This window comes from Geospiza fortis, unplaced genomic scaffold, assembly GCF_000277835.1.
Source record: "Geospiza fortis unplaced genomic scaffold, GeoFor_1.0 scaffold331, whole genome shotgun sequence".
Classification (NCBI taxonomy): Eukaryota; Metazoa; Chordata; class Aves; order Passeriformes; family Thraupidae; genus Geospiza; species Geospiza fortis.
In genome coordinates, this window is record NW_005054540.1 from 190,654 (window position 1) to 213,271 (window position 22,618).

Below are 22,618 nucleotides of genomic sequence, written 5' to 3' on the forward strand. Positions count from 1 at the left end.
GTCTCCTAAAAAAATATGTTAAGATACAAGTTTATCTCATGTCAGACTTTGCTGGTGATATCATTATTTTCTTCAGTGGTATTGCCATTTTAACCTGATACTGTGTTTACTGTGGGAGTACATGCATCTTGCTAGCAAATCCAAGAAAATACCAAATAATTATTTTCAGAATATAAATCTTATTCAGAGACCCCTTGATACAGGAGTTCTGTTCAATTTTGCTATTGAATTCTGGCTGCAGCAAAACATGGTTTGACTGCCACAGAGAGACCAATCAATATGATAGTTAAAGTTGCTATTTTGAAGGATATTGTTAAAAATTAATTCTTTTTTCAGGCTCTGAACTTTTGCCAGTTATTTACTTATTTCAAGACAGTCAACATACATTATTAAAGCACCTAAAATAAATCATGCAGAACATGATTCTGGTGTGGTTCAGCTTATTGAGAAAAGCATAAAGCTATGGAACTTCTTAGAGCTGAAAACTAATGAGGATGGACCTTTCTGTCAAATTCCTCCCCAGTGCAGCTCTCCAGTACAGCAGCACTCAGAGTGCTTGAACACCTCAGAGGGCAGGGTAGCAATAGCAAGGCAACATTTTAATTAATTTAATTCATTCTACCCATTTTAATTCAGCTGTTGATTTTGGGGTACTGACACAGTAGAGGTTTAAAGGTGGAAGCGCTGGTGTTGTGGCCAGAGTTGGTGTGAGCAGGCTGAGGATTTGGGGTTCAGGGTCAGAAGGGAAAGCCCGCGGAAGGAGGTGGTGGCATCACCTTCTCCACAGGACCCTGCAGCTGGTGGCAGCTCCTCTCTGCAGCCACCCTGGTCCTGAGCCTGACAGCTCCTCCTATTGCTGTGCCAGCCCTCTTGGGGCTGCTCTTCAGGGCTGCCGGAGCCTTGCATTTAGAGGGGAGTCCATTTCCACAGGGAGAGGCCACAAGTGGGAGCTTTGGCCTGTTGGCTTCTCACTGAGTGTTTAAACATGTGAGTTTAGTGCCCCTCACACTGACCAGGCTTGCAGTTCAAACATCAGCAGTGAGATAAAACCAACTTTCCTCGTGGCAGTTTAAACCCAGCTCGTGTTAATGAGTAAACCAACCAACACTTGGTGAATTCCGTTTTGTTGTGACAGGAACAGCCAACATCAATTGTTGAAGTGACTTTGATAACACTTGACTGCTGCACAGCAGCTTTCTCTCTGGGGTAACTTTACTGGCATCTCTTGCTTAAAGCCTAGGAAGTCAGAAGATCCTGAGGCCACACTAGCATGACCTGGATTTCCACTGAAAATCAAGATGAAGTGTACTTTTGCCCAAGTGCCTGCCCTTCCTGGCCCTTCCTCAGGACACCTCCAGTAGGGAGGATTTGACACAAGTGGTGCAGAAGCACTGGAGCTTTTCCCACATTGTCCCTTGCATAATGCCCACCAATTAACCTGTCCTTGATTAAGAACAGTTCATTGCAGTGGATCTTGCATGCTCACAGAGAAGAACACCTGAAATAGTATAAATTCCTAACTGAAACCTAACTACCTGTAGAACAATAAAAACTCCTTCTAAAAGGAATCCTAAAACCAAAATAGTTATTGTTCTTCTTGATCCAGTTTTAATAATGTGTAACATATGAGACCTCCAGTTTCTGCTTTCTGGTTTGGGTTGTTCTCTTTTAAAAAAAAATTATGTTTAATTAATTGAGAATCATTTTATGAAACTGGTGTACCAATTCTTTTTCTCCAGACATCAATCACCTGTAGAACAATAAAAAGTCCTTCTAAAAGGAGTCCAAAAACCAAAATAGTTATTGTTCTGCTTGATGCAGTTTTAATAATGTGTAACATATGAGGCCTCTAGTTTCTGCTTTTTGTTTTGGATTGTTCTGTTTTAAAAAGATTTTATGTTTCTTTAGTTAATTGAGAACCAAGTTATAAAACTGGCGTACCAATTCTTTTTCTCCAGACATCAACGATGTTACCAACAAAAACTTTAAATGTCAGGATATTTTTTTTAAAAGGAAAGAAGATTGCAAAAATTATTTGTAACAGAAGAAATTAGGATAATTCTTGGAACAGAAATAATTTCTTTTAAGTATAAAATGCCTTCAATTTTTGTTTTAAAAGGATCTGAAAGAGGATTGTCTATGTTCATATATTTAGGGAAGGATGAATGTATATATGAGTATCATAGGTGCTAAAACATGAGATACCTTATTTTTACATGTTGTACTGGAAAACAAATATTTCTTTATGTACAAATGAGTTTTTCTTCTAGAAAAGGTCATTTATAATAAACAGATATCAGATATTTTTCACCCTTTGGTTGGTAAAAGAAGAAAAAAACCCTGTCCTTTTGTCTTTCATAAGATTTTTTTTCCTCCAGACCTAGAGACAGTTGTGTATTTCAGCCTTTCCAGCTGTGTGTTGTAAAAGGAAATCACTATTAATTGGAAGTACTGGAATGTCAGCAGAACGAAGAGACGTAAATGCTCTGCAAACCATGCAACGGGACTTTAGGACCTTGCATGAGTAACTAAGTGGAAGTAAATGTTCCTGTAGAGGAAGATGCTCTTTGTGCTGTTACTGTTTGACCTCTGGAAAGAGAGGAGAGGAAAAATTAGATGCACTGAAAGTAACAGCATAATTATTTTGCTGCAGAAATGTTGCCAAAAGATTGACAGGGTGAGTGTGCTGACAGTGTGTGCAGGTGGAGTGGGATCAGATATTCATTGCAGTACAGGGGTTGGGACGTGCATATTTGATGAGAGCAGACCTCCTAAAACCCAGAAAACTCCGCTGGTTTGTAGTGGTTCAGCTTTCAGAAAATGATGTGTATGATTCTCTGCACATTTATGCTGTTCCCTCCTACTCACTCTAATCTCAAATACAGATTTCAAAGGCAGAGAGCTGAGCCCATTCTTAGACATCTCAGTAGAGGTGGCTGATTTTCTGACACATAGAACGCTTGCAACTCCTACTTGAAAAATGTGCTTTGTTTGCCTTGTTGGATTGGCTTGCCTGAAAGAGAGTACAGGCTATGTTAGTAAAATACATATTTATATTTTACATCACACAGTAAAAGTTCTTCATTTCTGTGGCTGCAAGGAATTTTTCTTCATTAGTGTAACCTCAGACTAACAGGATGTTTCTTTCTATTAGGGTTTCCATCCAAGATATACTGACAAGAAAAGTAGACAGTGAAAATAATAATATCCATTGAAGTTACTATTATCAGAATAGGATATATTTCTCTAGACAAGGGTAAATTCCTAAACGAAACTATAAGTGCAGAAAGATTTGTTTCTTTAAACATTTCATTTTCATTACATGTAAATGAAAGCAGGAGTTTTCTCAGTCTTCAAAAACATATCCAAGAAGTCCACAAATTCCCTCCAAACACACGGCATTAGCTAATTATTGAATACAAATTAATTGCTAGAGGTCTCAAAAAAATTATTATTTCACTGTGATCGAGGGAGAAATATAAGACCTCGTGCTATGGGCAAAATGTCAGGTCTATGAATAAATATCTGCACACTAGAGACAAGTGTATGTTCAAATGATTATGTTAGTGTTCTTAAACAGTAACTATTCCAAAGCTGAGGCAGCCCAATGTAAATGAAATCAAGAAACCCACACTGTATTTGCAGTTACTGTCAGCAAGAGATTGCTGCATCCTTAGATGCACCATGAAGTCTCTTGCAATCTGAATATAACCTAAATTGAAGGCTCTTTTGCCTGTTTATAAAAATAATATTTTCCGAAAACAGGGCCCAGCTTGTAAAAGAAAGCTTTTTTTAATCTTCTGTTAGATGGAAGTAGCATTTGAATATGAAGCTTGGTTACATTACATCTTTATTCTGGGACTTGTAGAATTTTAAACCCTAACAATGATAGATGCAACTTACACACATTGCTTTCTGTAGGGCAGTTATACTTTTGTCTTCCATTCATCAGCACTTGATTCTCTTCTAGAGGACTCCCTCTTACCCTTTTTTATCTTGAAAAATGTGTTGGGAAACCAGAAATGCCTTAATTATATTCATAAGCTTATCTTCACAATGGAAAGGACCTTTTTATCGTTCTTTTTAATCAAGTCATTAGCATGAAACTCAGAGATGTAATCATACCAGACTGGAATTGGGGTCATGCCATAGGCTAGCTGAATAGGAGGCTTCTTGGCATGGTGATGTATAGCTATTTCACAACAATGCTTTTAACTCAGTAAGTCTGCCCTTTAATTATATTTTAAATCTCATTTGAGAAGTTTTTATCATTATGTAAATTGTTCAGTGAATGGTCTCATTCTAAAGACTCAATAAAAGTTTTGCTTATGGACTGGGAGAGAAAATTACTTAAGAGCTTGATGGCGAAATGGAGAGCATCAAAGAAGGAAAAAAATAACCAAAAAGCAAAAAACAAATCCAACAACCACTTTTTAAGAGAACTATGACATTTAAAAGAGAGAACTTCCAAGGGACCAGAAATCCTTCACTGGTTTGTTCCATCATTAATCGAAATCATAGCATCTTCAGATACAAATGTTCTCCTTCAGAACAGTATGCATTTCTTTCTGTTCCAGTGGTAACAACCAGCTCACAAGGAGAGACTGCTGTAAAGCCTAGTGCAGACTGCCTTCTGTAGCCAAAAACAAAAGAAACAAATCAAGTGCACCTTGCACTGAATCTATCACTCAGGTGCTTAAAATGCATTTGATTTGCTGTGCCCTTAATTCAACATCTCCAGAGCTGTAATGCTCACAAAACTATCCCTCTGTCTAACAGACAGGAGGATAACTTGTGTTCCTGAGAGTGGTGCCATGAGCATGGATTTCTGTGCCTCCAAAGGCTGCTGGAGTGTGCCAGGGCACTGAAAATATGTCTCAAACTCTCTAAACACTCACACAGAGTTTATGCTTTAGGCAGAATCAGAAATTTAGAGGAGTTTAGATGTAATTAAATGAAATCAAGTGGGATAATTAATTTGAAATCCAGTTGCTAAACTGCTAAGATGTGCTTTACAGAGTTGCAAATAGAGGAGAACTAGAGTTCTTTAATTTCTTTAAATTATTGCATAATGAATTTTTTCTACCTTGTATACAAGATAAATGTTTTGTCATCTGTGCTGCATTGATTTCCATGTTTTCCATGACTAACCTATAGTCTAAGAAATAGAACAAATTTCTTCTTCCTAGGGCTTCATTTTACTTCGAGACTATCAATCCCTCTCTGGTGTACTGCTAAAATAATGGCAGATTTTGACATGTGTCATGTCTATATATTGCATGCGGGATATGAAGGATATTGACACTGATTAATTGTTTCTGCTAAGGTACCTCAAACCACATGGAATTCTTGCAGGCCTAGCTGTGCTGGATGGAAGCTGACAGAGCTTTGAGTGCATTGGATTTCACAGCAATAGCTCAGCTGTGCTTAGCAGGGCTCTGTGTAAAATAAAACCTGTGGAGTCACAGGTGAATTTCTTCTGCCTACCAAAGGAATTAGGGCAGTGAGGATCTGTGCTTCCATGGAGAATGGGAGCAGGAATTCCAAGAGGTTACAACTGAATTGGCCAAGTGAGAAATACACCCATCTCCTAGCTTTTTGGCAGCATTGGGTGTGCTCACTTACATTAGTGTACTTCTCTCAAATCATGTGCGGTGGTTGCAAGAGCTCAGGACAAAAGTGAAACAGCCAGAGCAACTCCTCACCCTGTTTTGCCCAAAAAGATTGTTTTCTTGAAGACAAAATGCATTTCATCTCTCTATCACCCTAGTTCTGTCTTACTTGCGCACTTATTCTATATAATAAAATAATGTAAGTGCACATTTTAAAATGTGTTGAAACCTCTAATACATGTTCAGTTCAGTTTTTACAAACAAATATTATGGTGCCTTTTGTCATCTAACTGTATAGTTCATCTTAATAAAGGAGGACTTCACTCAGCCCCTAATGGAGCTGCAGTTCTTTCCAGACAGTTCAGCTCACTCTGAGAAGTAACTTGTGATCAAAAAGATGCTTTTCATTTTGCTCTCTGCTCTTTTTAAGAGCAGATAGCCAATCTTTTTTTCAGCACAGTCTCAGTAATAACAACTACAGCAAAAATGCAGCATCCACTCCAACTGTAACTCAGTAGAATTATACCAGGATTGATTTTTTTATCCTCTGTAGTCTTTTCATGTGTTTGAACACATTGGAAAATATGAAAGTGAAATAAATAATATATGTTTAGTCTATATGCTATACTTCTTGGTATGACATGTAATGGCAGCATGTTTTTGCAAATACTTTAGCAATTTTTTTGAGATTAAATAGCTCTTCCTGCTTTACTGTTGTCAAGAAAAAGAATAATTGTGTTTTTAAAATGTGGATTTATTTATTTCAGAAAACAAATAGAAGGTATATAGATCTTTTTCTTATATGTTCTCTTCTTCTCTTGGGATCTGTAAGTGTCACAAAGAAATGTTCTGAAATGCACCAACCTAAATGGAGAAAATATTATTGTTGTTGTCTTGCTTCTTTGTTGGTGTAGGCTTCCTGCATAGCTGCAGTAAACTGCTTTTGGGGGCATTAGAAGCAGTGCAGTATACACAAGTAATTAGGAATAAGGAAAACTCAGCCTTGAATATTAAGCTTTTGATAAGAATACTTCACTTTTCATGTTCATTGTCCACCTAACCATCCAGATGTTTTGTGATACTATGTGGTATTCTGAAATAAAAAAAAGGATGGGGTTTGTTGTTATTTTCAGAATTATGTATGTGTCTGGAGAAAGAAATAAAATGTGTAGACTATAAGACACATTTTCTAAACACAAGAAAAACGTGGAAATGTTTTTTTCCTTCAATTTGTCTTATCTATTGCTATGAGTGCATGTGTGGTAAAGCACCAAGAGGGCATAGATTTGACAGCTTCCTACTGTGAACAGTTATTCAACATGTTCCATGGCACATGTTGCCAGGGAAAAGGAACAAGTTTGTAAGTTTGGTGTTTCCATCACTACTCTAAAACCTAAGAACTTTGAGCAACAGGTAGTGTGAGTAATTCTTTCATCCAATAATAGATTTAATGTTTATTAAATGTAGCAGGACCTTCGAACTATACAGACATTAACAGTTAACTTTTTTTCTGTAATCTTTATCCTTTCTTACATGTTGTTTCAGCTGTTTACATCGGTATTATTATACTTAACCTAGTTTACATAATATCTCCAAATACATACCTGGAAGGAAAGAAATTTGGTAAAAGGGTATTCTTCATTCAAGTAAACAAAAATGAAGTATTGCAGCTGGAAGTTGAAGCTAGCAACATTCAGACTTGAAATAAAATACAAATTTTCAAGTAAGGACATTCATACCTGGAATATTGTACATTTTTATGTACCTTAATAATGCCATTTAAAAAATATAGATTGCCTGAACAACAATAAATAAATACAATATTTTTAATACACTTGCATTCTGTAGAGTTTCCTCTCATGTACATCAAACTCATTCCTAAGTACTTTAGTGCTTGAATGACAATAGATAACTAAATAGTTGGAGAAGGATTCTTACTCTGTACCAAAGATGTTGCTGGCCCACCTTAAAACTTCCCCAAATATTATGCTAGTCATTGCTGTGAAAGGTATCCAGTTAAGGGCATTTGGAACAGCAGTAGGTGAACAAGGGCAATCTACTCATGATTCAGCGCAGCTAACATTGCACTTAAAATATCAAATAAAACCAATTCAATTAAGAACACACCAAGCAGACAGATTGTGTGCTCCCCTCTTTCAAAGTCATTCTTCTGAAGAAAATTACAGCAAATTTCCATTGGGGACTCTCTGTGATGCTCAGTTAGTGCTGGGTCTTGTTCTCAAATGCCATAAATCATTTCCTCTCCCCCAGTTCATCTCTAGCACTCCCATTTCAGGCAGCAAGAAACTACCAGCAGAAATCTTAGTGCTCCAGCATCCGAGGAGAAAATGTGGAGCTTTATTCACAATTCAGTATTTCTTTGTGTCTTTGTGTGCTTCTTTGTTTGAAAGTAAAAGTACCATTGTGCAAATGTGGCTGCATATAAAGTACATGTACGCTCATTCATGTACGTGTTGGAATTATTATTATTATTATTTTTATTCCATTTAATGACCTTGATTCAACCACTGTTCTCTGCAAATGAATCTGACCTTGTGGAGCTGCAGCACGCAAACATCTTGGGGAAGGGCAGCCAGCACACAAAGGCTGCATTGAGTGTGTGGGCAGTCAGAAATGCTGGTACCAGGCAGCTCTCTAAAGAATGTTCTTTTGGCAGAAACAGCCGTGCTAAAAATGAGGGGGAAAAAATGAATTCAAAATTTCGAGCTGGCCTGCAGTTCCGAGGCGATAAGAAAAGTTGGCTGTTCAACATGAGCTGCCAGTTGCATATTCTGGGTCCTTGCTATTCTCAGGCCCTCCTACAGCCCCAACCAGTGTTTTGATACAGCACAAAGTGGCTGTTTATTGCTATTGACTGCTGGGGCCTGTGCTCCAAAATGCGTTCTGTCAACAGAATGTAAGTGAACTTGGCATTTTAAAGGCTGGCTGCTGCAGACTCCTAGATTCCTTGGAATTGCCATGCAGCAGGACCAGTGTTGCAGTCCCCAGCTCAAACTGAAAATGTTGCACAGGAAGACGTATCATGTGCAGGTCAGATTTACCTGGAACCCTGAGGATTTTGTGGTTCTTTGCTTTTCCTGCATCAGCACAGTTAATATATCCTGTCCTTGCTTTGTTGTCTATCAAAGGCTACACCTTTGGCTTTCTAAATTTTGTTCATTATGTTCTGTGTGGAAAAAAAAGGTCATATTCAATGCAAATGGCCTTCATGTGAAAGGGAAACATGGCTTTGTATACAGGACACGATACTGCTGTAAAAGGAGTAATCAAAACCTGTGCTCTGTGCTGCACTGAGGATTTTTCCACTCTTTTGAAAAATGTTAGTTTCTGTGATTTTTTTAAAGAAATCAGATATATTGTTTTATATTGCTTCCATAGGAACTACAGGCAGAAATTGATGCTCACACTGACGTCTTTCACAACCTGGATGAAAATGGGCAGAAAATCCTGAGGTCCCTGGAAGGCTCTGAGGATGCAACCCTGCTGCAGAGACGTCTGGATAACATGAACCTCAGATGGAGTGAACTTAGGAAGAAATCTCTAAACATTAGGTAGGACCTGAACCTAAGCAAAAGCCTATCATTGGTGTATTAGAATGCTACAATTTGCAAATGAAAAGGTTTAATTTTGTTTCTGTTAGCACCGCTTTTTCTATTTTGAAATTATTTGTGCTGCTTTGTATGTTGCCTTAACTTTGTAAGAATGATTCCGTTTTAGGGTGTGAAAATGACAGTAGAGGATTAGGGATTGAGGCATATGATGGGGTTTTGTAATTACAGAAAGAAACTGTAACTGTACCCCCTCTAAATGTGGGCTTTTTCTAGAGCTGAGTGTGACTTACCAGTGAGTCATGAAAGAGAGTGATTAAACAGCCAATATTTATGATAAACTTCATTTTAAAGACTGCTGTTTCCAGTGCAAAACTAAAAATATCCTCACAAATGAGAAGAGAAATTATTTAGGATTTTAACTGTTGTCAGGAGAGTGGGCAGAATTGCTCAATAAAATCTAGGGGTAAAAGAAATCCATAGGTAGTGTCATGAGAGGAAACACTTTTGTTTGCAAGGAGAAATATAATAAACGGTAGCATTACAAATTATAAAGTGGTCATTAAGGCTGCAATGGACTGAACCTTTCATTTCAAAAGAAATTGTCCTGGAAAAATTTCTCCAGAAATACAGTTTTTGCAATAGGCAACCCACCTCAATTGCACTCAGTCTTCGGCATTTTTGCATTTTTTCACTTGCTGTGTGTTGGTGGTAGTTCAGAGGGCAGCAAAAGACAGAAGTGTTTTCCAAAGTAATGTATGAAATATTAGCTTTTTTCAGCTCAGGTCCTGAGGGAGGTCAGGATGTGTAATGACAAAAACCATCTTCGTATCATCAATCATTAAAAATAAATGAAGGCTGTGATGTTGAAAAGATATTTGTAACTAAAGAAAAAGAGACTTATTCCTCTTTTTCTTTCCTTCTGAGGAGCAAAAGAGGAATAAAACCCTTCAAAGTGTCTGAGGTTTTTTTTTTTGCTCGCATGCATTTTACCCATTAACATGTTCAAATACGGTGATTTTTGAGATAAAAATAGTCAGTTGTCCAAATATCACTAATTAAATGCATGAGACTTTCTGTCTTTAATTTTTTACAGTTTAATGTATTGTTGTCATTAACTGAGTCAGAACCAGTGAGCCCCAGTTATATCACAGTGACTTCCTGCATTGCACATTCAAAGCAACAAACCTTCCCTCTAAAATCTGTGCTTCCAATGAAAGGCTTAAGGTCTTCAATCACTTAGTGATTAGGATAAGAAACAGTTCCTAAATTCTCAGGCATTCAGTTTAAGTGTTGCTGGCCACCAGACTAAATGAAAAAGCTCTTCCCAGTCTGCCTGTTTGGAGCTCTTTCTACCCATAGCACAGAATGGAATAGATTTCCTCATAACTAGCAATGCTTACACAGAAGAGGTATTAGAGAAGACATATGGAATGTTCTCCAGACATCAGACCCAGAAGTTTCTTTATTTAGTGCCATTTTTTAGTCTGCTGAAACAGAAGACCCTGGGCGGGCTTTCTTTTCTAAATGCATTAGATAAAACCTATGGTAAATATTAAAGAGGAGCCAAGCTCTTTCCCATTCCTAACTTTCTTTCATCCTGATATGTCAGCACAGTTTACCCTAATAAACACTTTCTTTCTTATAAATATTTTTATACTGTTTTAGTGTTATCTCTTTTGTCTGCATATCTTGGACACAGTCATAAATACATGAGTGTATGCGTATAGTGTACACTGCTGTGCGCATGCATAAACCTATATTCCTGAAGATGAAGGAAGAACAGAACAAGACAGGTTCTGAGGGAAAAAAAATTTTAAAAAATCCCCCAACTGAGGAAGGTCAGAGCACAGCAGCAGTAACAAAACCGCTTCAGGACACTCTTTTTGCATTTTTCCCTGTAAAGCCAGGGGAAGCAGGGAAGAAGTGTTTGCTTCCATTTGCTGCCCTTCTCCAGAAGAGGTGGAAGCTTGTCTATGCCAAGGTAAACATGAGACAAGGGAATTAGCCTGAATCAGAAACTCAGCTCCTTGTCTGTCTCCTGTACTAAAATCCTGTGGTCCTTGCTCTGGTTATTGCCTCCTGCAGCTCTCCATAAATATCCCAGCTTCTCTCCCCCTTGCTCCTTTCAGAGGTATCATGGAATGAAAGAATGGTTTGGGTTGGCAGGGACTGTTAAAATCATCCAGTGCCAACCCCTGCCATGGGCAAGGACATATTCAGGTTGCTCAAAGCTACATCCAGCCTGGCCTTGAACCCTTCCAGGGATGGGGCACCCACAGCTTCTCTGGACAATTGTTCTAGTGCCTCACCACCCTAACTGTAAATAATTTATAATATATAAACATATATAAACATATATAAAATCTAAATTTTTTAGCTTGCCGTGCCTTCTCCAGACTTCACTGCCTGCAGGACTGGCCTCCCCCTGCTGTGATGCAGTTTTGCCCCAGCTGCCAGATGCCCTGTGAGAGAACAGATCAAAAGGCCTGGTCTAGGAGTGTCCTTCACATGTAGGATCTATGTGTGTCCTTCATATGTAGCATTTAAGTTTGAAAAAAGAGAAGATTTTGCATTAGCTCACATACTTTGAGAGTAGCGGAATTTTCTGTCAGCGTGTGGCTGATCTGCCCCTTTCCTTTCTCTTTCCTTGCCACTTTACCTGATGTAAGAGGTTGGAAGGAAGACAGGATTCACAGAGCATTTCAGAGAAATGCAACTGTCCCTGCCTTCATCAATTCATCATTTCCATATCCAAACTAAGTAATAAGGTTTGCAAAAATGCTGAGTCCATATTTTTCACATTTCTTTATAGAACATTATATATAAGATATAGGAGTAGAATTCTTAGTGTCAGAAGAGAATGATTTTATGTGCAATCGCTGTAGAAGAAGATAAATGTTATATGAACAAAGATAGAACTTAAACAGAAATGTATGAAATAAAAGAAAATTTGTCTTTATTTCCCAGCACATATTTTACTTTACTGTTGTGTAATACTCCTTTGAGTTACTTAGAGGATTTCTTATGATACTTGGAGGTGAAATTGGATTTTTTCCCAAACCAGAAATTAAAATATATTCATAAGTCCAAAAAGAGAAAATTTTAGTGGGTTTATCTGTAGTACAGAAAAAGGTGAAGATTTTTTCAGTCCAGCCATAGAAAACAGTTGCTGAAATTTAGAGTTCAGTACTTGATCCCAAAAAAACACATTTATGCATATACAGAGGAAATATTTAGAAAATGTCCTTATGGAGACTTTTTTTGCCTAAAATGCTATTTTGTCTTTTAATTTTCCCAGTGTTTCAAATAGTTTCATTCATATCTCTGTTAAAATGGCACTGACATTAAGCTGGATAGTGTATGAGGATTCCATTGGCTTTAACAATTTCCTCATAACTTTTTTTTAAAAGAATGGCATTGGTTGTGTTATTTTAAAAAATTAAGATAATTAATCTTATGTAAGTTGAATGGTTTGTGTAGTGGTTTAGAGAAATGCTTGCTCTTCACTGAGTAGGGAAACTACCTTTCAGGTAAATAATGTCCTAGTAATCCTAAGTGACAACTACATTTCTCATGCGAGTCCTGCATAATATTTGTGCACTTCTAGTGGGACTGACAATTCAGCACAGCCATTACTCACTGCTGAAGAGGGAAACTAAAAAGCAAAAAATTCCCAATGAATCAAAAGCAAAAATCAGGAGATGTGGAAAAAAAGCCAGGACTCTGTAACCAAATTTAAATCTGTGTTGCCAGAATCTAATTCAAAGCTACTGAAGCTATTCAAAAATCATTAACTTAATGAAACACTAGGATCTTGCTCAGTAAATAAGCTTGTACATTTTGGGTTTTACTTCCACTGTGCCTGAATCTATCTTTTATTTAACACATGCTTTCAGATCCCATTTGGAAGCCAGTACCGACCAGTGGAAGCGATTACATCTCTCTCTTCAGGAACTTTTGGCATGGCTGCAGCTGAAGGAGGATGAATTAAAACAGCAAGCACCCATTGGTGGAGATCTCCCCACTGTGCAGAAACAGAATGATATTCATCGGGTATGTTGGGTGTTTTTTTAAAATTATCTTTTGGTCATGTTTTTTTCCTTTGCAGGCTAGTGCTGATGCAGTCCTTGTTGGAAGGAACTCCAGCTATAGCTATCAAACACAGCAGAGAAATTCAGCCTTTTGGAGAAGGAGGTGTTAATGCCCATGACCTTCAGAGACCTGCCACAGACAGGCAGATTTCATAGCCAGAACAATTAGTAACCTAGTAATTTTTGAGGATTAAATAATTAGTTCTGATTGTTTTTCTAGATGAAGCATTCCAACTTCATGTATACTTTTTGAAACCCTAGTTTGGATTTTGGGAACATTTGTGACAAGAGTAGCTGGTATCAGCTCTATTGCATAGCTCTGCACCATGAAACTGTTGTCATAAGTGTCTGTGGTTTGTACTGATTTCATCAGGGAATTCTTATGGAAAGACCATAGCACAGCATCGTATGGGGAACCATTCTAGACTAAGATTGGTATTAAAAGAGAACACAAAATAGAGCACTTGTACTCTTGAAGTTGTTTGGCGCTTTTTTTTTACGCACCAAATGAGCAACCCCCAGAATAATACTTCAAGAATGATTCTTCATACAAAGATGCACACTGATTTTTTTGTTGTGGTGAGGGTATGCTTAATGTATGTCTTCAGTGTTTAATCAATTCACACCAGTCTGATGCTAACCCAATGTCTGCTTTCACCTAAACAGTCTTGAATATCATATGCCATTAAGGTCTATTCAGTTTTGAATGAAAAATCATGGTTCTAGTACCTCTATTGTTCAATATACATTCAAGCTCTCCTCTCCTTCATCTCCATGTGCCTTTAATGACATCATAGGAGGTTTTTACTTCCTGTTTGATGTCCAACTATGCTTCAGGGTGCTATCTGAAAAGTTATTTCAAACAAATGTAATTTTTATTGAAAAATTTAAATTATCAGTCTATTAGCTTGATTTCATGAGAAAAGAATATTCCAAATGCAATGATCATCCTCTCAAAGCATTGTACTTTATGTGTATATATGTAGCTTCCTTTATGAAACTTGCCATAAATGGTATTTTTCTGAAGTTCTCATATCTCTGATTTTATTACTTAATGGAGAAAGGTGAAATGGTGCTTTAAAACAAAGTAAGATCAGTGCTTTTTCTGTTCATCAGGTAGCTGTATATAAATATTGTTCTAACATATTGTCCTTTCTCATGGGGAGGGAAATATTTGAGAACGGATAATGAGATCAAATTTGCAAAACGAACATGACCTATCTTGCTGCTTTAAGACCCTGAGTTTGTGAAAAGTCAGGAAGTACAAGTCAGACATGTCTTTTTCCATAGGCACACAGGCATTCATCTACTGCAACAAAGTGATGGGAAGTAGTGTCAATATGTTTTGCCAAGGACCTATCTTCGCTGAATGACTGAGAAACCAAAAGGGAAAGATGAACAAAAAGCATCTCTGTCTCTCTCAGTGGCAAATTTTTCTAAGATAATATAATGCTTTTCTGCAAGGGGCATTTTCGTCACATTTCCTAGGTCTTTCCTCTGGAGATGTGATGTGTAGGATGTGTCTTTCTCACAAAATTTTATGTGGGACTTAAAGCACTATCACAGAGACAGTGAGGTGAAAACATCCATGACTTTACGGGGCAGCACCTTTCCTTTTTTCACCTTTCCCCTAAGAAAGTTAAGGCAAGTGTTATATATAACCATGAAAGTTAGGAGAAGCCTGCGGTCTGTTTTAACCATAAAGTAGCAACTTCCATAATGTAGTTTGAAAGGCCATCCAGAATATCAGGATGAAAGAAGCAATATAGATGTTGCTTTAACTCAGTGTGACATTAACTCAAACTCTTTCTCTAAAGACAACTCTTGAGCCAAAACAAGAGTTAGAGAGAGATTTCTATAGAGTTGTTACAAAAAACTTTTCCATCTAAATAATATTTAAGTATTTGAAAACATTTTCTCCTAGAGAAAAGAAATATTTTTTATCTAAAGAAATTACTTCTTATAGTATTTTAGTGTTGTATATTGCTCTATAAGCAGTTCAAGGGTTTCCAAGAATTCATTATAAATGTGGCAAGTCTTCAGTGGTGAACTAAGTGATGTCTCTGTCATACACCAAACAAATTAAGTATTTGGATTTTTTAGGAATGACAATTATTGTATAAAATTAAGATACCATGAGTAGGGGCAAAATGACTTCATAAAATAGATCTCACTTCTCTTTTTTAACTTCTCTGCCACTTGCATGTACATAATACAGGGCTTTGGTCATCCTGTCTAGTATCAAATATAAAATGTTTTATTTCCTTTTAGAAATACTTCTTTTCCTTTTCCCATTCTGTAGCCCTTCAGAAGCGTGAGTGTAGGTATGCTGATTTCCTGTGGCAAAAAAGAACATAACAGAATACATGAAATTAAAATTTGCCTTGTCTGATCTTCAACTGTCTCTGACAGAGAAGGGAAAAACAGTCAACATGGAAGTTGACTGCGGGTTGCTGTTGACAAAATCTATGTTTGCAACATGTTGCTTGGTTGGTTGGTTGGTTTATTGGTTGGTTGGTTGGTTGGTTGGTTGGTTGGAGTTTTTTTCCCCAGGGCATTATGGACTTTGTCACTCTAACAGATTCTTCTAAAGAGGCAGATATACAATGGCTATATCACAATGAACAGCTTAGCTGATTTCTGAACATAAGAAAAATGTTTTCAAATGTTTTCACAAGTCTACAATTATCTAGCTTAAAACTGGAGCCCAGTACTGGAAAGCTGAGAGGTTTGGGCCTTTGCTTAAGAGCAGAGCTTAGCTCTCAGGGTGTTGCATGTGAAACTAAACAGTAGTTGTGTGTTGATCTTGGGAAAAAGAATCTGCTGACTGTTCATTTTGTTCTTCTGAAAATTAGTCTTCAGTAAACTAGAGAAGCACCTAGCAGATCTGACCAATCTTTTAAATGACTAAAATTTCCAGTTTTGGTCTTTCTTTATAAGTACAATGTTTGGTTTTCCTTCAGTGAAGGATTGTTTTTGTCAGGTTATGCCAGAACCAAACCCAGCTAAGTTCTTCACTTGATAAGTGAATGAGCCTCATCAGGGGAACACTATTTAAATGCAGTTTAACTGATTCAATTGAGAAATAACACAATGAATGCCAACATGATTTTATGTCTGAATCCTTTTTCTAAAAAAATGTTGCAAGTCGTTTTTATTTTTTTCCCTTAAAGGTAAGATTTAAAGAGGAGCAAACATATTTAACCTCTCTATCATTCAGAAAAACATCTGAAATACCACAGAGATTCATAAAAAGAGATTTAAAGAAGTCAGTTTTTACCACTTGAGTGCTCCTAGTTGCCAAGATTTGCCTTAAAAATTTTAAGAGTAGGATTAAAATTTCAAATGCTTGAATCTCTGCCAGAAGTGAACTTGAACTCAACTGAGAAGAGGGGTATCCATGCAGTTAAAATCATTGTTGTGTTATAAATGTGAGGTGCTTTTTAGACAAGGAAATTTGTAATGTATCTCAAATACACACACATAACTGCTATTTGTTTGAACTCATACATATAGTAGGTCATTTTTTTCAATTTTTATAAGAAATTGTCTCTATTCCAAAGTCTTAGAATGTGTGGGGAGGAGTAGTGGTGGTGGTGTTAGTCAATGATAAAAAATACTGCTGTTCTTCCAAACGTTATTTAATCATCTTACATTTTTCTTTGTTTTACTAATTATCAAAATATTGCTTTAGTGAAATTGAATTAACAACTGTGTGCATGTTACTGTTAATCTAATTTAAGTAACTCAGGCATCATGCAGATTGCCTGTTATGTCTTTCATTCTTTTAAGACTTGCCTCATTTGCTGTGTAGTGATTTTATTAACAGCATAAATAGCATTTATGAACATAGAAGGCACTTATTAACAATTCCATGGAAACCCTTTCACATGAAATCTGTAGCTTTACTGCCTAAGGAGGAGTACAGTTCCTGCTTCAACACATTAACCAATTATGGGTCCACAGTTGATATCTACTTCTAACTATTAGGACAAACCCCTTATTTTGAAAAGCATTCTCTTTGGCAAATGTGTTGAATATGACTGTACTCTTTCTCTTTAAAATACATTGAAAGCAAAAATTCCTAGTTTTTAAATAACAGAGATTAATGTTGGTTTTACTAATGCAACTCTTTTTCTCATTATATTTTCATTTTTCAATTTAAACAATCATTGTTTCTTCATTTAAAGAGATTTAAGGACACTCATGAGGTGGTAGAGGTCCGAGATAAGCTGATCAATATATGCATTATTAAAATGGTGGACAGAATGCCATTACTGCTGTAGTGTTGATGACAAATAGACATGCTTAAATAAAGTAGTTTACTTACTTTTTTGTCAGGTCATGCATTATGTGTATTCGATTTCCTCTACAGTCACCAGGAAGTGTGGAAGGAGTTCAGGAATTCAATGAAATTAGCCTGCAATCATTAGTCGTACATTAGAAATTCATTTAGGCTAATTCTGTTTTCAGTGATGGCCTAGTTATTATAAAGACGTATTTGTCAGGGCTCTAGATAGATAAATTCCTTTTTTTTTCCTTCCAAAAAAAAAAAAAAGAAAATGTTGCTATTTATGATTTTTACTGGTAATGTATACATATCTCACGACAAAACTTTAATCCAAAAAGCAGCTTTATCTTCATACAGTAAGAACTTTCTTTTGGAATGGGTTAGTATGAAATGAGCATTCATTATTTTTAATGCTGTTCTGTGCTACTGCTTCAGCCTCATGTTTTTTTCATCCTCTCCTTTTCAAATTTCTTTAATTGAAACATATTTTAACTTGGTAGAAATCTGCAGATCAAAATGAGGGAAGGAGATGAAAACTGTAAATACTGTGTATTATTCTATAACTCAGGACTATAATTTTACAGACTATAATTGCCTCCGCCAGCTCCAACATTTAGACCGGAAAAGTTGGGGGGAAAAAAGTTTGACACATTGGCTCAGTTTTCCTTTATTAATAAAGGAGGCACTTTTTCTGTTTGTGACAAAATACAAAATGTGCAATGTCGGAAGTTCCTATTAGCATTTCTCTATTGTTTTGAGGAAGACACAATGATTCCTGCCCACAGACTTTATGGGATTCATTGCACATATGTTCTCCTTCTGTTGCACAGGAGTTACAGGAGGACTGTGGCTTTAAACCTCTTTTGGAAAGATAATGACACTTGGTGTATTTGATTGCTGTAGTTTTCTGCAAAAACAGTACATGCTGAAAGAAGGTATTTTTTGTCCTTCTCCTGGTGTGCACATGTACAGAGCCAGGGTGACCAGTCTACAGCAACAGCAGTTCTTACAGAAGTCCTTACTCATTCCCAAATGCATAGTTCAGAGGTGTTTCTGGCTTTTAACTATTCTCCACATCAGTGCATTTCTGTGTTCCCCTGGAATATTGGTGACTCCTTCCTGCTCTTGGAGTGTGCAGAACAGACCTTTGTGCAAGTTCTTCCTTTTTGACTGGTTTGGGGCACAGACATTTCTGAGAAATAATACATCTTTGGAAACATTTCTAAAGCATATTATATCTTTAAGCTGTTACACCATTTAATGTTTAAAAACCACAGGGTTTAAGTGGGTTTGACTGTTGATGTTGGTTTTAATACAATCAGCAGAAAGCAAAGCACACAGTCCATGGAAATTACTCTGCTGGATTTTAAGTTATGCTTCCTGCAGACCTGCCACACCATTCTAGTGGGACAGAATGATGTGAGATGAACACAAGGCCTAATTAAAGGAATGGATTTTCCTCATCTGGAGGCATGAAAAAGGCTTATTATATTTCCTCTTTCTATCGCACTTCATGCAAGAGTCAAGTATGAATTATAAGAATTATACACCTAAAAATGTCTAAGTTTGACATTTTTCTTTCAGCCCTGTAGTAACTCCACTCAGTTTTTATGCAAAAAAATGTCCAGTAGTAGTTTACTTGTTAATATACAGTGCACTTCTTTATTTGTGAAAATTGGTATTATTTTTAAAGTTTAACGTGATTGTTTAAAACCTTTAGCTCAGGTATTAATCAAATGACAGATTCTTTTATTATAGTAGACAGACTCTATGAAAAGATTCCAGTTCCATTATTGTCCTTGACACAAAATTAAGATATTTTGTTTTGTTATTTCCTTCAACAAAGCAGACTTTGCTTAGGGGTTTTCCCAAGAACACCTACAAACCCTATGGTCAGTTCTTCACCATTTAAAAGAAAGTGCATTTAAATGTTTATAGTAGAATAATGTAGTTTTTTTCTGAAATTTACTTTCCTGAAACGTGTTAAGAACATTTTACCTGTGAGTTCTCATATTATAAACTGTTCCTGTTCCCACTATTAGTTCTGGTAGGTATTTCCTGTACAGAGAGTCACATATCAAATATAATTCAGAGTGTAATGAACTTTGTAATATTGAATTTATAATATTTCATTAGTTCTCATAGAAATACAAATTTTGTTTAATAATTAATTTGACTGAATTGGTGCATTTATTATGTTACAAGCTTATATAATGCTGTGTTGCAAAGAGAATTTTCTAATCCCTGCAGTTAAATATCTGTTTTCTACACATGGCATATGGCTCTCCTTTTTGCAGCATTGTGTTTTGTTTTACACTGTACTGTTAAATTACCTGCATATTTTACCTCTATGCTGCTTGAAACTGTATGTATTCAACAATGTTTCATAAATACAGAAGAAAACATTGAAATAAAAGAGTGGTAAGGACCATTTAGATAAATTCACTGCATCATGCAGAACCAATGCAAAATTCAACCTACAGGCTGGGTTTCATCTGCATTTTTGTGTGGTTTCCATTTGGAATCAGTCTAATAGGCTCTTATATTCTCACTAACAAAAATAGAGAAATTACTAAATAAATACTGAGATATGTGTACTTTTAGTGACCTACCAAAGCTTCTAATACTAATCTTGAGTAACTTACTCATGGTCCTTTAAAAGCAGGGTGTAGAAGAGAGCAAAAGAATGAAAGGAACTGTTGCCAAAGAAATAAAAATGCAGTATGCTAAAAGCACATTTGCTCTTTTGAATACAATGTGATTTCAGGTTAAGCAAAAGCTGATTATTTTCATGGGTGTGTGTGTGTGTGTGTGTGTGTATTTTATTGCTTCTTATACACACAAGAAGCTGTTGCTGGAAATTTTGTTCTGATATTGCTATTCTGGCTTGGTATTTCCTTATAGATCCACTTACAATAATTTTGTTTCTTAGACTTTCAAGAGGGAGCTAAAAACAAAAGAACCTGTTATCAGAAGTGCTCTTGAGACTGTGAGAATCTTCCTGGCTGAGCAGCCCGTGGAGGCACTGGAGAAGGTCTGCCCAGAACCCAGAGGTAATTGAAGCAAGAGCAGGGCAATAACACATTGCTGGGAAGATCAGTGATGATCAGTGATGATTAAATAAATCCTGCCAGCAGCTCTGAAAGCATTCCTTTTACACTCTGAGCTGAATGCCAGTGTTCAGAAACTAAGCTAAAAATATAGATGAAAGCAAGCCTTAGCAATCCTTCTGAACACTGTGGTACTAAATAGACATGCATATTTATAAGCAGATTTTGAAACTGCCTTTAAACCTTCAGGACCTATCTATAATTATAGCCTCATTTGAGGGCTCAAAGCTGCAATTTAAGCTAAAATTCACCTTGTAGTCTCAGTACTACAGGAGATCCCAAATCCACCTAATTGCAGCAAAAGCTTCACAGTGATTAATATTTATCTACGTGCAGAAAAATTGTGCTGAATCAGTTGATAAACTTCTAACTACACCTTGCATGTTTCAAAATACCTTTATGTACATAATGCAGATTTTGCTGATTTTTATGGTGGCAAGATTTAAGGTTTTTTTAAGATATTTTGAAACAAGAATACATTAATAAAGCAAATTTCACAGGTGCCTTGGGTTACGAAGAGTTTCTTACTGAGATTTTAACCTATCCGGATGGCAACTGCATCAGTTCTAAGACAGAATATTTCTTAAAAGTCTCTCCACTTTCACATTTAGATCTGTCACCTGAGGAGAGAGCCCACAATGTCACCAAACTTCTGCAAAGGCAAGCAGATGAGGTCAGAACGGAGTGGGACAAGCTGAATCTACAGTCTGCTGATTGGCAAAAGAAGATCGACGATGCTCTTGAGAGACTGCAGGGCCTTCAGGAGGCCATGGATGAGCTGGACCTGAAGCTGCGCCAGGCTGAGGCATTCAAGGGGTCCTGGCAGCCAGTGGGGGATCTCCTCATCGACTCTCTGCAGGATCACTTGGAAAAAGTCAAGGTACCTGACATATATCAGTATTTCTGAGCATAAAATTGTTCATTGCATGAATCTCCATATATGCCATTATCTTTTAGAGTTGATATCTTTGTTCCATAGCGATTTATATTAAAAAGTGCATTGAGAATGTATATTGCTGACATGGGTAAAAGCACTGTAGAAATGTGTAAAAATCCGCAGCACACTCACTGTCAACTCAGGAGATGCCAAATTGGCAGTTGAAGAAAGCAAAATAAAATAGATAGGAGAATATATGATAAAAGTTTATTGAATTAACTTTTTGCTATATTATATTTTCTTAAGCATGATGTATATGTAGTTGTTTCTATATAATTGTAGAGTAAATTTTATACAATTTGAAGTATATGGTTTTTCATTATGATGGTATTTGATTCTGTCTTTTTTGATAAATAGGCTTCATAACTAAAGATAGTCTTTAAAAAAAAGCAGCAATCCTGGAAAAATTGTCATTATTTTCTGTAACTTAATGCTTATCTGCTTTTAAGGATTGTTTCATAAAATCATTGCTTATCGAGAAACTTGGGCAGACTTGTCCTCTTTCAGCATGACTGCCATGGACAGACTTGATAAATAATACAGGATTCCTTCAGCCAGAGCACAATAGAGGCAGCTGCCATTTTGATAAGAACAAAGTGCCTCTGTTCCAGTCACATAAATGGGAATCATCAGTCATTTTGAAAGAGACCTGAGCTAACTGTTATTTTCTCTAGATGAACATTAGGATCTAAGAAAAAGGAAGTAGAATGACTAATGGCAAGAAAAATATTCCTCTAAAAATCTAATGTAGTTTATTAAAATGAAAGTCCTCGAGTTTTAATCACACAGAAAGCTTAATGAGCGTCCTGTGCAGATGCTGTACAAGAACAAATGAAATAGTAGCTGATGAACAGCTAGCTGCAAAATTTGTTTATCTTCATTTAAATTCATAAATGAACAGAAGAAATCTATTTATAAATTCTCAGAAAATGCTATTACAACAATGTTTTAGTTTTGGGTTTTTTAAATTTTGAGGAAGATATCCTGAACAGAAGCACTGAACCT

At 36.5% G+C, this 22,618-nt stretch overlaps 1 protein-coding gene across 4 annotated transcripts in view; it reads left to right on the forward strand.

Annotated features, from left to right (window-relative positions):
* The window catches only part of LOC102033021 (dystrophin), a 391,913-nt gene that overhangs the window by 186,521 nt on the left and 182,774 nt on the right, over positions 1-22,618 (forward strand). For all 4 annotated transcript variants that reach the window (XM_031063886.1, XM_005429311.2, XM_031063887.1 and 1 more), the window contains exons 12-15: positions 9,012-9,184; positions 13,081-13,237; positions 20,499-20,619; positions 21,288-21,556. In XM_031063886.1, the coding sequence (XP_030919746.1) occupies positions 9,012-9,184; positions 13,081-13,237; positions 20,499-20,619; positions 21,288-21,556 (720 nt within the window). The remainder of the gene's footprint in view (positions 1-9,011; positions 9,185-13,080; positions 13,238-20,498; positions 20,620-21,287; positions 21,557-22,618) is intronic.